This window comes from Oculina patagonica, chromosome 6 (genome assembly GCF_052425735.1).
Source record: "Oculina patagonica isolate OP01 chromosome 6, crgOcupat, whole genome shotgun sequence".
Taxonomy (NCBI): Eukaryota; Metazoa; Cnidaria; class Anthozoa; order Scleractinia; family Oculinidae; genus Oculina; species Oculina patagonica.
In genome coordinates, this window is record NC_135763.1 from 24,268,744 (window position 1) to 24,285,633 (window position 16,890).

Sequence of the window (16,890 nt, forward strand, 5' to 3'; positions counted from 1 at the left end):
TTAACTGAAGTAATGCTGGTTTCTTTCAATTGATTTCAATAGCCTTTTGTTTATCGCTCATTAGAAAGTGAATTTAGGAAGTTATCGAGATCGTGAGTGAATTCGCTTCGATTTAGGTCATTGAGTCAATATCCTGCGTATTGTCTTAAAGATTGAACATATTACAGCGAAAGATCAGATTTTTCCTTAAGATTTCAAATTACATTTAAATAACAGGTGTGTTCTGGGGCAAAAACTGATTTGTTTGTCTAGGTGCATTACTTTTAGTGGAGGAATCTTATGTGTAAAGTTTTGACTCTTAAAACAGCAAACTCGCTATTTGCATTTGAAAACGAAAACAGTAAAAGCTTTCTGACAGAATCTTTGTGTCTTAGTCCATTCAAAAGCGTAATTAACTTCATTAACTTGCACTTTAAACAAAACATAATGAATTCGAAAATAACAAATTTCAACTCCACCCACCGTCAAATCGCTCGTTAACAATGTGTGATATCCTGGGGTACCCCCCTTTGGTGTACTGTACGGGAAGGTTCCGCCCCAAAGGAATACCTTTTTTCAGGCTTTCATATATATAAAAGGGTAGGGATTTCATTATCTCCACTCATTATGACTTGAGTGATAATGACGTTAGCTAAACGTCGTCGTTTTTACTTAAGTTTTTGAACTTAGTTTTTCTTAATATGTTTTTCAAAAACATTTTATCGCAACATTTTCATAGCCAAATGTTTTCTGAAAACGCTTCTTATTCAAGGGGTTATTCAAAAGAAAAATTAAGAAAAGAGATGTAGTAACTCTTCTTTAGGTATGTGAATGGAGTGCTTATTTCTATCAGACGTATATGAAAGGGTAACCTTTTCTTTCAAAAGGAAAGCTTTAGGGCCTCTGGACGAAGCCTACTCGTTACAAGGCTTTTTTAAATACCTTCCCTCTCTGCCCCGGGCAAAGAATACTCCCTAACAGTTATGTTCCGTTTTAAAACAATCGAACAGACGTTTATTTTAAAGTTGATTACTTCGATTCATTTTTCAGATCAAATTTACAAGTTATAAGTTTGAGATATGCAATAATGATTTAATGCCCCGGGAATGGCACCCAAAGGATCGAAAAGACTGTGTTGTGCTTCCAGTGACTCATGACTCTTTGCTTTAAAGCAAAACCAAATATTAGGATATTACGGCATGTAAAATAGAACAGGAAGGCAAAAATTGGTAGACAGAGCGCTGTTCATGAAGAAACTAGAGAAACACGATCAATAGAGCAATCTATCAACATGAAACTTTACATACATAATAGATACATACATACATACATACATACATACATACATACATACATACATACATACATACATACATACATACATACATACATACATACATACATACATACATACATACATACATACATACATACATACATACATACATACATACATACACACATACATACATACATACATACATACATACATACATACATACATACATACATACATACATACATACATACATACATACATACATACATACATACATACATACATACATACATACATACATACATACATACATACATACATACATACATACATACATACATACATACATACATACATACATACATACATACATACATACATACATACATACATACATACATACATACATACATACATACATACATACATACATACATACATACATACATTTACTCCACGTCCCCACGGGGCTTTTAAACGATAAAGTTTTGGGTTTACGGTTAGGGTAAGAGTTTCGACTCTTGATGACGTCACATGAAAAACAGTCTCTTAGAAATTAAGTGCTTAGTTTGAAAACATAAAAATCTCGAGGCTAACAACAAAGAGCTAGAAATTAAAAGCACCAAACTTTCTCTCCCAACTAAAAGGGAAGGACGTAACTGAACATGGTTCCCTTTTAAAACAAAATTGCTGTTTCATAAAGCTTTATAGCAAAGGTAATGAGCCAACATAAGGCCATTGCCAGAAAGGTTTGAAGAGATGTTATTTTAAAGAACATTTCTCACACATCGATATAAAAGAATTACTCTATCGTAAAAAAAGGAAGACCGGGTACTAATTGGAAAGTAGCGGGTGCTTAATGGAACAGCGATCATTACTGGAAAAGGGGCTTTCCGGGTACAATTTTTTTTTAAAAAAAGGAGCACATTTAAACGGGGACGCATGGGCACTAACTGTGGGGAGAACATTAAAGTGATAACGATTTTTTTTTTTTTTTTTTTTTTTTTTTTTTTTTTTTTTTTTTTTAAAATAATCACGAATTTTTCTGTTTGACGTGTTTCAAGGGTTGTACGAGCTAAGATGATGAATCAAATAAAACATTTTTAATGAATTAAATGAATGAAGAAGAGCTTTGGTAGCGAGGCCTAGAGAACACAAACAAAAGAAAATTTACAAGCATGTTTAATCATATATTTTGTTTAATTTCTGTCTTCTAGGCTTCGCTACCAAGCTGTTATTAATATCAATTATTACAGAATTATTTACCTCTAGTGTTTTTTATCTACATTAATATACTACTTTGTTGGCTCCTTCACCTATATTTATGTTTATCTCTTTTTTGCTGAGTTATTCCCAGTCACGACACGAGGGATGATGGGAAAGGACAAACATTCTTCTCATTCTAGTAACTAGTTTGTCGACTTTGTTCTTTCTCTTCCCTTCAACATCCCCGCGTTTTACGATTTTGTTCTTAGGAACGAATCAGCTGATACTTCTAAAAAAACATTTAAATTAAACGAAACGAATCGAATCCAAAAACTTTAAATTTTAGATCAGCCAATTAAAGGAATTGTTTGTTTTTAATTTTAGCGCTCAACGCTATAACATTAAATCAAAGAAAAAGAAAGTCGATTGTCTGATGGTGTACGCTTAGGTTGGTCAACCGACAAATGGAGAACAGATGGTGTAAAAGACTTTCTGACGACAACAAAACAAAAGAAAAATTGGAAAACTGTCAGGGAAAAGATTTTTCCTCGGATCGACCCGTTTACCTGTCGTTCTTTTGGTTCCTTTTCAGATTAGCTCTTAGTGGAGTTAAGCATAAAGAGTCAAAATTAATTGAGCGAGTGTAATCTTCTCAACCATCAACTCTCAACTCTCTCTTATGTGATCATATTCACGTATTTAAATTCAAAACTTCAAAACATACAAAAAATAAATGTCTTTGTCAAATATTGTGAAAGTAAGTTTTGAAAGATTCTCACGAGAGACGAGAATCAATCAACTTACTCTCTCTCTCTCAATTATAATCTCTGTTTCACATGTAATTTCGTTAATTAATTGTCTGTTCTGCATTTTCACTGTCTCTTTCTTGATCTGCTTTACCGTCCATTTGTTCTAAAGGCACATATCCTTCCTGTTCTTGTTGCCGCTGACCCTCCACGCTGTGACGTAGTCCATAGAAAATGTAAATTGACAAACCTGAAAGATAAAATATGAGAAGATGTCGTAAGACACTGGTGACAGACGAACGAGGCGCCAATTTTAATATGGTATTGATTGGCCAGCTACAAAAGCTACGACAAAATTTAGCCATCATCATATTTGTTTGTCATTCGTAAGCCGCCTTTCCCTTGATTGTTTGATTCTAAGTAATTTGTACAAAGCAATTATATGACTTTGTATATCGTATATCGTCACTTGAGATCTCCTTTAAAGAACTTCCAAGGACAGACGATTGCGTTACTTTTCCTCTTTTGGTAAACTTCAACTTCTGAAAATATATTCGTTGCTTAAATCAACCTTAGGGACGGCCATTTTTTTGGAGGGGGGGGGAGTTTTCCTCGCAAACTTTTTTAGTTTATGCACCTCTGCAAACATTTTTTTTTCGAAATTCTTACTATTTTTTGTTACACATATCGTGTGCAAACAATTTATTTTGTCTTTCCAGGCCCGCAAACATTTTTTTCAATATTTTTCATCCCCCCCCCCCTCCAAAAAAATAATGGTCCGTCCCTTACTTGAACAGGTGCTTGTTATAACACGTGTGTTTCGAAGTCAAAGAAATATCAAGATTTTGCAGAGCGAACAAACGCCCTGTACAGAGCTCATAGAAGTGCATGATAAGATAAATCTTCAGGGAAATATTATGTTACAGCCTTTAGTATCTGAAAGTTTTGGATTTTTCACCGGGGAAACGATGTTCAGTTGTTTGTGCTATTGACGCCTCATAATCAGAACTTCTATGTAACTCTATTTTACCATGCCTAGAAAAACAGCCAACAGAAACGGAAGCCGTGAATCGACGGCAACCCAACCTCCCAAGCGCTGCGAAGACCGACGAAAGAAGCGATAGGATGGAAAGACACACACAAGGCCGTGGAACAAGAAAAACAAGTGACAAGTGGGAACAAGAACCACTCGAAAGGATGCATAACTAGTATGTACGTATTGTGTGCCTGGATTTTTTGAACTTTGAGGAAGAGAACACACACCTATAGCCATCCAAACGGCGAACCTCATCCAGGTGGCCGTGTTAAGCTCCATCATCAAATAAATATTGATAAACATTGAACAGAGAGGCAGACCAGGAACAAGTGGAACTTTGAACGGTAACGGTGTTACACTCTGTGGCTGCATACACAAAACAACAATGGCGGCTACGAGAACTATTACCAACAAAGCGGCAAGAATGACGGCCCATGCCTCGCATTCATACATTGGAATGAGCCCGTTGATCAAAAACGCACTAAGAAAGAAGAAATAAAAGAACAAGAACCATATTGTGCATCGTGAAATCGTCCCGGATTGTTCGGTTGGCTCGGCGCGTGGAGGGTCCGATTGGGAGCTCGATTTAGAGTCCTCCTCGATGGTTTTGACAAAGCCTATAGTCCCAGGCTGATATCGAAGGATAAGAACCGATGTGGAGACAATAGTATACGCTTGTAGTGTCCCTATGGACATCATTTCTACAAGGGCTTGCAGTTCAAAGATCATTGCCAAAATGCCTGCAAGGATCCCCGAGAAAAGTGTCCCAACAAATGGCACCTCAGTACTTTTGCTTACGCATGCAAAACACTTGAAAATAAGTCCATCGCTAGCCATAGCATAAAGTAAACGCGGCAAAGGGAAAAGCCCGCCATTTATAGCCGCTGTCATGCCGCAAAGCGCGCCGACTGCGATGATATACTTTGCAAAGTGCGCTCCACGGTGTTCAAAAGCTTTTGGTAACGCCGCACCATAATCCAACTTATTATACGGCCAGACTAACGTAACGGCAGCAGAAACACCAAAATATGCCAGGAAACAAACTGTTAGTGCCAGTAAAATTGAAAGCGGAATAGTTTTGCTCGGGTTCTTTGCTTCCTCGCCGGCCGTTGCAATAACATCAAAGCCGACGAAAGCGAAAAATGCCGTGGCGGAACCCGCTAATACCCCTGTAGGTCCATACGGCATAAAATCAGACCAGTATTCCGGTCTCGCTAGGGTAATGCCCATCACGATTATAAAGACGATAACAACCATGTTTACACAAGTCACGGCGAAAATGAACTTAGTAGATTTCTTAACACCAAACAGTTGAACAATCATCAAGAGAGAGATAATTCCCACAGCTAAAAAGTCCGGGTATCCCCCAAGTCCTTGAATCCGTATGGCTCCAATATTCTCAAGTGTCCAAATTCGAACTTTATCGTGTACCATAGAGTCGAAATAAGCACTCCACGCTCGACCAATCGCGGCAGCACCGATCATGTATTCCATTACAAGATTCCAACCAATGATAAACGCCACAAGTTCGCCAACAGTCACATAGCTGTAGATGTACGCTGATCCGGCTTTAGGAACACGGGCGCCAAATTCAGCGTAACAAAGTCCGGACAAAACTGAGGCGATTCCAGCGATGAGAAATGAGATAACTGTAGCCGGGCCGGCTACATCACGAGCAATTTCACAAGCGATTACATAAACACCAGCGCCTAGCGTACAACCGATGCCGAGAGAGGTTAAATCGAGAAGCGATAGACACCGAGATAGCTTGGTCTCCGCTAAGTTCTTGAGGGAAATACACTTTCGTCGAGAGAATTGTTTAAGACACCCCATTTCACATCAACAATAAAATGAAAAATATGTCCAGAAGATTCCTTTTCTCAGCTTAATTTAACGAACTGAATTTTCAGTGAGGGAGGATGTCTTTGTTCACGGAGATCAAAAGGCCACATTTAAAGCGGCGAATCGTGTTACTTGTCGAATTCAATCTGTGATTCAGCGTTGAGGGTACAGAGATGCCTTTATGATTACAACACTTATCAGGTTCATCAGCCATCAATTTCCCATCCATCTATCAATTCCCCTAAACTTTTGACACGCACTATTGAAAGTTAGCTATGAGAATTTCTCTTCAGATCAAAATATTCTTTCAGAGCGACTGGTCTTTTTGGTACCTAACTGCTTGACTTGTTTTAGTGAATTTAGGAGAAATTCGATTTTGATAAAAGAGTTTTTAACCTTATTTACAATCGGCAGAAATTGCTGGACAGGTTTCTACAGGTGTTTTTGCAGGTAATAAACACTTTAGCGGGTTTAAGCGATTTTGCGTCTGTTTTTCTGAAACTAGTTATAATCCAGTAAGGGAAGTAGATACATTGGAAACCATTCTAGTCCGCACCTTTCTTGACAAATAGCTTTCCTTTCCTGAAAATTTGTGGCTAATCAGCTTCTTTTGTTTTCAATTCAGTTTTTGATTGTTTTTATTTTGAGCTTAAATATGTTAATTTTTACCAAGAGAGGATATCCTCTCTTGTTTTTACTAAACAGTACTACACCTCTGAAAAAAGGATGTAATATCGTGCTTTATCTTTTTAAATCCAAAACGCTTTATCTTTGAAAAACAGCGCGTGGCTTACTGCGCATGCGTACTGGATGTAATCAGACATTTATGACAGTTTTTAAAGTGATTAATAATATTTGCCAATCAAACAATCAAATTTTGTCGCAAACTTGACAAAAATGGCTTGCATTTGATATTTGATTAACATTTTCTGAAATCAGTGAAGAAAATCAAACTGCATAAAAGTGTCATACCACAAGTGTAGTGGGAAGCAAGCTGTGTGGTATATATAGAAACCAAACTCCACATTGACTCTTGTGTTGTATGAGCCGAGAGAAGGTTAGCATCTCCCTCGATAAGGACGAGAAAAGTCTTCGGACTTTCAACCTACAACACATGGTTAAGGCTTTGCCACTTACTTCGTGGCATCTAACCAATTTTTTTTCTGTTACCGCTAAAGTGAACTTTGCCTCTGTGACTCGCCAGACTGGTTGTTGAGCATTCTTGAACAAGCTGGTTTTTACACCTCAAAACCAATTACGCTTGAAACGCTGAGGACTCAAAAGCGATAAATTGTACGGTAGTTCGCTCTTCAATTGGCGGAAATGTTCTTAAAACTAACAGAAATATAAAAATAAGAAGAACTTTTTCTCAAAAGCAGCTCTGCCGCCAGTAGTTTATTCAAATCGTCAATATGTAATAATAATGGACTTAAATTTGATTTTTTCTAGACGAAATTGAAAGTACTTACTCAACTTTTCGTGGGTCTGTTCGAGATATTTGGAAAGTTTTTCATACCTTTTTCTATACTTCAACTGAAAGGCCTACCCTTTTATATATCACCAGTCTGAAAAAAACGCTAGTACCCCTTTCGGGCAGGGCCGCCCCGTATAGTCCACTACATAAAGTACCCCATCCCCCCGACTGAAAGACGTAGGCATTGAGTTCTCTAGTGTAATAGAACTCTTATCATATTTATATTTTCTGGTCCGTAAGAGTTATTGGTGTTGTTTTTTGTTTTGGGGGTGGTTTTTTTTTTTTTTTTTTTTTTTTTTTTTTTTTTTTTTTTTTTTTTTTTTTTTTTTTTTTTTTTTTTTTTTTTTTTTTTTTTTTTGGGCCTTTTTCCCCCCCGGGGGGGGGCGGACTTTTTTCCCCCCCCCATTTATATTATTATTATATAAAAAATAATGTGAATTATATTTTTCTATTTTGCAATAATTAACACTGCACGCGGGATGTCTGCAAACATACATCAAGATGATGCTGAGAACGCGTACAAGTAATTATAACTGGACATATAAACCTGTTTTGGACAACATCTGTGGACTTTCGTGCGGGACTGAATAGGGTGCACAGCCACTACCAGCTATCGGTTTTAACTAAACTAATACTTTCAGCCAGAATAAGGAATAACAGCTAAAAATCTACAGTATTATTCACTAAAATGAAGACCTTGTTTCTCGACCAGCAATGTAAATTTCTCTGGCCGTTTCTCAGTCATCAATAGAACTCTATTCAATCCCCCTTTTATGTTTTAACACTTTCATTCTACTGTAGAACTCACCTATAACCATCCAGACCGCAAACCGAATCCACGTCAAGTAATTAAGCTTCAGAATAAGAAATATATTGATGAATATCGAGGACAATGGTATAGCTGGAACACAGGGCACTTTAAATGGCAGGGGCGTCTTGTTCTGGGGCTGGCGCACAAGGAGCACTATAAATGTCACCAGGAGAATTCCTAAAAGACACGCCATGAAGATGGCCCATGCTCGTCCGTGCAAGATATCTTCACCTCCCCAAATCAGAAGGATACTTATGAAGAAATAAATTGCTACGTTGCAATAGATGCCAATAGCTGCCAGGCGAGCTGTTTGAAGAGTGGGGCCATTATTCTCTACCGTCAATCGAGTGTGTTCCTTCGCTGAGTCGTCTTCTACGTCTTCGTCGTTTGCTGAGAAGATATTTTCATCTCCCTTGACGATGCCTATGCTTCCAGGCTGGTAACGTAGCAACAACACGCACAGGGCCACTATCGTGTACGCTAGCAGAGTACCAATGGACATCATTTCCACGAGGGCTGCAAGGTCGAATATGAGGGCGAGAAACGCTGCAAGGGCACCGGAGAGGACGGTAGCGATGACTGGGATCTCTGTTTTTGGGTGCACTTTGGCTAGAAATCTGAGGAAAAGTAGAAATAGCTAATTAAGGTCATTGCTTAGTATTGCATTGCGCATCCTTACTGCGCAGAATTTTACGCGTTATTAGCGCGCGCACATAAAAAATGGCGGCTTTTTTCTATCCGGCTTAGTGTGCGAGGGAAATCAATCTTCGTTTTCTCGTAAACGATTACGGTGACCTATCATTTTTTCTCTTATTTTGAGTGTAACGATCAAATTCTTTCTATAAAAGGAATACAGATCAATTTTTTATGTTTGGATAATAACGTTTCCGATAAATAATGATCATCGGAAACGTGTACTTTGCTAGTACTCGCAAAATAATTATTAAGGAATCAGTTATGCGGTATATACATGCGGTGTTGACCCCCCCCCCCCCCCTTATTTCAAGATTCAAGTACGTTCCCTTAAGATAATTAACCAGTAGGCAATGTTTGGCTGAAAATCTTTGTTTAGTTACGTTATTTCGGGGAAATGACCTTAACATGTACAAGGCGTTTTAAAAAGACAATTATTGAGAAAGTATTTTTTTCTCCTTTGAGCCTATGCTTTCAGGATTAAGCTCAGGAAGGTTTCAATTTCGTTTTTGTAAAAATGTTTTTATTGCTAATGTTTTGTGGAGTTTGAAATCAGTCGACGTCAAAACTGGAGGACAGAAAAATATAAACAACTTACTTGAAAATGAGGCCATCGCTTGCCATGGCGTACAGCATTCTGGGTAAAGGGAACAAGGCTCCAATCAAAGAGGCGGTCAATCCACAGAGGGCTCCCACAGCGATGATATATTTGGCCCATTCGGCTCCTCGCATCGCGAACACCTCAGGCAAAGCACTTCTTTCGGCTAGCTGGTTATACGGCCACATCAGAGTCAACACGGCGGACACCCCAAAATATGCCAGGAAACAAATACCTTTGAAAGAAACAAAAAAAAAAACACAATTTTAGTTCAAGTTCGTCCCCGATAACGATTTTTTGCGTGTTTGAACGGACATGGTCAGCGTTCTTACCGCGCGATCTGGACACTAGTTTTCACGTGTTGAAATGTCCATGATGGATTTTTTTAAACAAACCTCAGAAATCGCTGCAATCTTCCAGTGACTAAATAAGAAAATAGAGCAAAAAATACACCGAGAAGGTGAGCATCGGAGGTCTCACGCGATTTTTTATTTCGGGTTGAGGTGCACTTTTTCAAAACATGACGCTGACCATGTCCCTTTAATAAAAAGGCATAAAATATCCCCCTTCTAGCGATAACAACTTTTAGGAGAACTGTAGGAGTACGACAGGAGCTTGTGTAAATAATGAGATAATACATGTAATTAATGTTTGGGAATTATGTTATACCTAACCAATCAATACCGTTTTGGAAAAGTTGCACTGGCCATAAACGCCGTAAATACTTAGACATGAGAGTTAATTCTTGAAGTTTAATTCTTTTGTATTAAAATGTTGAAAAATTTCAAATTATAAGACATTTTTCTAGCGGTTTCTAGCGGAAACCGCTGTGTTGTGGTGGAACGCAAGTGAACACATCTGCTTGATTTCCTTGCATTTCTTTTATTGAAGAAATAAGATTTTTAGGATGACGTTTAGAATGAAGTGGTTCACTGTTTCAACTGTAGTAAGCTTGGCTATAAACTAACAAAAATGAACCAAAATTTAATGAAAATAAGAACATCTAGGGAGTGAGAAAAATAAAAGGCGATAGAAATATGGATTGCTATAAAAGATAGAACAAGACGAAAACATCCGTAAACGTCCGAACTACACCGACTTCCACCGAATCTGGTTACGGGTGGACACAGGTGTTAGACAGAGCGGCTGGTAAAACCAATTTTGCGAAAAACTTTCGATTTATCGCGATAAACCAAGATCAGCTGATTTAAAGACAAGCAACACAGATTTGGTTATCGGTTCCGACTGATGGCTGTTCAAGTGAAAACTTGTTTCGGTAACTGAGCAACGATCGAAACAGCGTGAACAGCGAGGCGGTATTGTTAGTTAAATGGCGCAACTTTTGCCAAACATCCACACCGCTGAGAAGTACCTTACAAATCGAAAATGAACTAAATAATATTGATAACAGAACAATGTTTTATCTTGCATAAATTTTGCCCTTCGCGTTGCTCGAGCGAATTTTGATTCACGGTCGTTGAACCATAGGTGAATTGCTTTTGATTAGGCCAAAATCGTTCTCTATTTGCAAAACAAATTTGGGTTGTATTTTAATGGGCATACTGATCTTACCTAACGCCAGTACTATAGAAATTGGGATAGCCCTGCTCGGATTTCTAGCTTCTTCGCCGGTCGTGGCTATCACATCAAAACCAACAAAGGCATAAAAGCAAGTCGCTGCCCCAGACAAGACTCCTGATGCCCCAAACGGCGTAAAATCGCGCGTCCAATTCTCGCCCTTCGCGAAGTATATCCCGGCACACGTTATAAACAGAATAACAAACAAATTTATGCCTGTAAATATATTGTTGAATCTGGTAGAATTCTTAACTCCAATCCCAAGGATTAAGAGTTATTAACAGTACGAGAAGAAGGGCGAAGAAATCCGGGTAATTTGAAAGTCCCGCAGCGTGGATCTCCCCAATGTTGGTCAATGTGTAGTTACGAATTCTGTTGTTGAGAACTGAATCAAAATATTCACTCCACGCTCTAGCCACAGAGGAAGCACCAATAACATACTCTAGAAATAAGTTCCAACCGATGACAAAAGCACAAAGTTCACCCACAGTGACATAGCTGTAGATATAAGCCGAACCAGCCTTCGGAACACGAGCGCCAAATTCAGCATAGCAAAGTCCCGAGAGAATCGAAGCGACGGCAGCGATGAAAAACGAAATTACGATGGCTGGTCCGGCGATCGAGCGGGCCACTTCTCCCGCTAACACGTAAATTCCAGCTCCGAGCGTACTTCCAATCCCAAGAGCGGTTAAATCAAATATCGATAAACAGCGAGACAGTTCTGTTCGCGACAGTGATTTTGGATCAACGAGTTTCTTTTGGGTAAACCTCTTCAACAAGTATGCCATCTTCGGATGCGCTATCCCTTGAACCATTTACTTGCTTTTACATGAAAATCCTTCGAACCGCCACCTTGTAGAAAATGAGCAGTCCCAACTAGCCGGCAAATGCTAATTGACCCATCCACAATTTAAATGTCGTTCCGTGACTCGTATCTGATTCAATCTGATGTTTCTTGTAGGTCGGTGAAGTGGCTAGATATTTAAATATTTCTCGCTCATCTTTCGACACCACTCACGTCTTGAAACCGAAATATAAGCCTTAATTTCCTTGTTCATAATAACAATTTCACAATTTCGTTTTGTTTCGTTTCAAGTTCACGTAGAGCCTGCGTTGCTTTGTGGGAAATTTTAAAGTGAAATCTTAAAGGAAAACAAACCGGGCGGTTTTATTTTTATTAATATTAAAATTCCTTGCAACTACACAGCCCTTCTTTTGAGGAAAAAGAGAATATATTAAAATGAGTTCAAAATGAGATCTTTTAAGTGCACACGCGTCTGTCTTTGTCCAGTGATTGTACAAAAAAGCCGCCGAAAAGATAAGTGGAATAAGAGGCGACTTTCACCACAAGAGCAGTCATAGCAGCTGACTGCCCACAATGCTAAAATGTTATTTTCACATTTTACCCCTTTTCAGCAGAGACGTCGTGGATAGCGGAAAAGAAATCACGAATACCTCTTGCTGAACCTCTCGACCGTAAAATCAAGTTCATATTTCTGGAACTTTTAAAGCTTAATTTAAACTGGATAAACGGAAACTTTGAGTGGCTTTATTTTTTTTATAATTTTAGAGCATATAGATGGCAAAATCATATCGTCACGGCACGTAGAAGAAAGCCAAAGTTGAAACACCGTATCTTTTTTCAAAGTGTCGCGCAACAAATCTTCAAAATGGTTAAGAGGAGTTTCAAGGGTCTTTCAAGGCTAGTGAGTAAATTGTGAATATATTTTTAGACTATTTTAGGCTCAAAGATCGCGAGAGAGGGGGCAAACAGATGCGCGAACGACCGAGATAACAAGAACGGGATAAAGGAGAAGGGGGAATAGATAAGACCTGGATAAACACTCCTTTTATTGTTCGTGCGTCTTTTTGCGCACGTTTCCGACAATGGGTTAACTTAAACAGGCTACGAAACGCCAGTTCTTCATCTAAACGATTATGTAAGATTAAACAGCAACGGGTTTAATGCCTTTGTAAATGTAGTATTGCTGTTGTTATCTTAAGTTTTATTATCGAAATTTTGAACAAATTGAACTACTTCTCGACTCTCTCTATCCGTAAATCATCTTGAACAACTTTTAATTCGGAAATCATTATCAACTGCCAATTTTGAAAGTATGGGCTGTACTGAAGATGATAATAGGGTCGAATTAGAGTGAATACCTGCCAATCGTTAGCGATTGCTAGCTTGACGAATGCGGTAGTTCCTCGTCTTCTACGTTTAAACAATCTTTATTTATTTATTCATTTATTTTTGCAGTTTTATTTTATGCAAAAAAATCAATAGCAAGGCCTTCTTCTCTTACACATGTTCTTACTTCATAAATTCAATTTGACTGCTTTTAAGAAGGAGGTTTTCATTTTATATTTCATGATTTTTAGGGAAGGTAGGTAAAGTTTTCAGACGAGCCCTGCCTGGAGCTTATCCCAGTTTCAATAGATCTCGGTGGCATGAAGTGACTAGGAGTATTTCCACTCCCCCAGTGGAAGAGTTGCTAGTCCATTGCAGGGTACCCCCCCCCCCCCCCCATCTGATCATTAAAATTGTCGGTACCCATTTATACACCTGGGTGGGGAGAGGCACTGGTAGAGTTAAGTGTCTTGCCCAAGAGCACAACACGATGACCCTGGCCAAGGCTCAAATCCGGCCGGAGTCCAGCGCACTAACCATTAGGGCGGCACCGCGCCTCCCATGATTTTCAAGGGTCGCTTATTCTAAGGTGAGCACCTGTCATCAAGGGAATACGGTATTTAATGATTTTCCGTTGCTCATGAAATTGCTATTACAGTTTTATCCCGATGACTCGAACCTTCAATGGAAATCGACAAAAGGTTCGAGATATCGGGAGTTCGAGTTATCGAGGGTAAAATTAGTAAGAAAACGATCTGGAGGGAAATCAGAAAAGGTTCGAGTTAGCGGGAGGTTCGAGTTACTGAGGGTTCGAGTTATCGGGATTCAACTGTAGTTATATTAATCATGCAATGTAGTATTATTGATTTTTACTATTTTTATAGCTTATGTTGAGATCACACAGAATAGCCGTTTCTTTGGGATAAATTTACGGGACCGGGGTATCGGTATCTGTTTAAAGGAAAAATAAAGGCTTGTTTATCTTCGCAATCAATCATGTTATTCTTTGTTTATATTAAGTGTTCACAGCCCTCTCATTTTTTTCTGACATGGTGAGCGGGCTAGGATTTTTGGGGGGAAAAAAGATGAAAAAAAGCTACAAGCACTTCCATAGCGGTCGCTTAGCACAAACGACAGCAACTATAATATTTACTTACCTATAGTGAGTATTGTGGCTATTGGCACATCCTTGGAAGGATTGTTCGACTCCTCGACAGCTGTAGCGATCACATCGAATCCAACAAAAGCATAAAACGCTGAAGCCGATGCAGCAAGGACGCCTGAGAAGCCAAACGGCAAAAAATTATCCGTCCAGTTCTTTCCCTCGGCAAAAGTGGCTCCAACTATTATAATTAATACTATAACAACAATATTTATCGCTGTTATGACATTTGTTGTTACCGAAGTAAGCTTCACGCCAAAGCACAGAATCACTGTTAAGACTAATATGAGCAAAAATGCCAGAAAGTCGGGGTAGTTCGCGAGTATGCCCGACGCACTCAGCTTTCCGAGTCCATTCGTGGTCGTATTTTTTATAATGTCGTTTAACAGCGAAGAATCCAAATATGAACTCCACGCACGAGCGACCGAGGATGCTCCTATTATATATTCAAGAAGCAAGTTCCAGCCGATAACAAAAGCACAGAATTCACCGATGGTAACATAACTGAAAGTGTATGCTGAACCAACTCGGGGAACTCGCGATGCAAACTCGGCATAACACAGGCCAGCCAGTATACTTGCTACTGCGGCGACGAAAAACGATAAAACCAGCGCTGGTCCTACAACATCTCGCGCTAAAGTTCCTGTCAAAACATATATTCCTGCGCCTAAAGTTGTCGCCACTCCGAGAGTTGTTAAATCGAACTTGGTCAAACAACGAGAAAGCTCTGTTTTATGGATCGCACTTGGATCGATAAGTTTCTTTCTGCAAAACATCTTCGAGAACCGCTCCATCCTGGAATTAAGTTTTAATGTCAGAGATTGTCTTGCCTTTAGCTGTACAAATCCTTAACTTAGAAGCTTGTTTAGTCGGTCACGGAACTTGATAAGGTCGTTCAAGTGAGCACACATGCAGCTGCCTTCGTTGAACTGAGAACTGAAAAAACCATCCACACAATTAAAAGGAAATAAACTATCGTCAAGAAAGTAGTCTACCACTGTGCTAAAAACACTTTAGCACGATGCTATTAGTTTTCTTTCAACTTGTTTTTATGTCTCACATTCAAAATGCAAATTTTCTTTGTCAAGTGTTTTTGATTAATGGAAATTTAGGACAGGAATTTCCCGCCAGGCGAAAAAATCAGAACGGAAACCTGAAGAAGAAATTTATTCTCATCAAGAGAGTTTTTATTTTAGCATTGAGCCTTTTAGCTTCGTAAGAACCTTTTTTTATATTCTAAGAATATGACTTTTACATGTAAAGTTTTCTTAACGAGCTTTTAATCCTATTCACATTAATTTTTAATGATCAAAGAGCAGTTTGCAAGCAATCAACAATCAAGAGAACTAAAATCGATTTGAAATTTGCATAAATTACTCTTTCAGAAGGCTACAGAGCAGACCGCAAAACATGCAAACAAATAATCAAGTTAGTCCCGAATTCTGTAAGTTTCTGAAAAAAATATTGGAAAAACAAACTTGGCTACCAAATTTAGGGTGAACTCCGGTTTCAGGCCGTTAAAATTCAGGTTTGTTTATGTTTCTTCCTCAATTATTCATGAATTGAGGAGGAATAAAATAAGCAATCAAAAACATTTAAACGTACAAACATCTTACCCCGAATTGCTAGCCCAGTCGAGTCCAGTTGGCATTTGTCGTTGTCTTAACAGTCGCTGAAAAATTTAAACTGCATTTTGAAAAATTGAAACAAACTAAAGTGACGTGCTACATTTTTATCCAAAAATAATTACAGAGTCTAACCTTGAACTTATTCTTACCATAAAATTCGGCCAGTGATGAAGCCCTGAGTTTTTTTTTTGTGTGTGTGTGGCTTTCAGTACATTTATGGTGGCTTTTGCACTGTTTTTAAGAAAAACAGCTGTTTGGATGCGCGCGCAAATGACGGTTTTTATTTTAGTTGTCGACACACGCGCACTCAAAAAAAAAACAACAACCCTAAATTGGGTAACTAAAAACTGTATCCGAAGGGTTCTTTTCTGCCTGACCGAAATGCTCTTTCCTCAATAAACTGCCCCTGGAGTGTTTTTCTCTTCCTGACTGGACTGATTTTCGCAACCTAATTATACCTAGCCGCAACAACAAACAAATCGACCTAAGTTTGCGTGTTAAACTCGCCATTACACGCGCATTTGGAACGTTGTTTGCCCTTGCGCAAGCTTTTATTAAAGGATGGTAGGCTTGGGAAGTCTACCCAACGCTGGCTTTAATACCCGAGCCGCAATGGCCATGTAGAGAATCAGGTGCGTTTATTCTCACCAAAATACGAAAGAAGCTTCACAACAGCAACTTGAATAAATTTATTTATCATTTGATTAAAGAAATAACATGATGTATT

General features: G+C 38.7%; 1 protein-coding gene and 1 non-coding gene across 3 annotated transcripts; one reads left to right on the plus strand and one right to left on the minus strand.

The window, feature by feature from the left end:
- Positions 1-2,346: 2,346 nt before the first annotated feature.
- LOC144658723 (cationic amino acid transporter 2-like) lies at positions 2,347-16,659 on the minus strand. Of its 2 annotated transcripts, XM_078519194.1 has the most exons (6): positions 16,313-16,659; positions 16,152-16,207; positions 14,531-15,471; positions 9,665-9,899; positions 8,371-8,990; positions 2,347-3,460 (listed from the first exon to the last, which is right to left on the minus strand). In XM_078519194.1, exons 3-6 carry the CDS (start codon positions 15,327-15,329, stop codon positions 3,312-3,314), a joined length of 1,803 nt encoding a protein of 600 aa, XP_078375320.1. In that variant the 5' UTR covers positions 15,330-15,471; positions 16,152-16,207; positions 16,313-16,659; the 3' UTR covers positions 2,347-3,311. The 2 variants fall into 2 exon arrangements, with proteins under 2 accessions (XP_078375320.1, XP_078375321.1); XM_078519195.1 differs by lacking the exons at positions 8,371-8,990; positions 9,665-9,899; positions 14,531-15,471; positions 16,152-16,207; positions 16,313-16,659 and adding an exon at positions 4,474-7,783.
- LOC144659036 (U6atac minor spliceosomal RNA) lies at positions 7,124-7,251 on the plus strand. Its single transcript, XR_013571847.1, has one exon. It is a non-coding gene; the product is annotated as a U6atac minor spliceosomal RNA (small nuclear RNA).
- Positions 16,660-16,890: the final 231 nt, after the last annotated feature.

Bases quoted from the DNA above. Each gene is read 5' to 3' on its own strand.
- LOC144658723 (XM_078519194.1), bottom strand. From the start codon at position 15,329: ATGGAGCGGTTCTCGAAGATGTTTTGCAGAAAGAAACTTATCGATCCA. The intron at 9,900-14,530 runs GTAAGTAAATAT...TTTCTTTCAAAG, and splicing joins AGCCACAATACTCACTATAG to GTATTTGTTTCCTGGCATAT. The intron at 3,461-8,370 runs GTGAGTTCTACA...TTTATCTTTCAG, and splicing joins TGCGGTCTGGATGGTTATAG to GTTTGTCAATTTACATTTTC.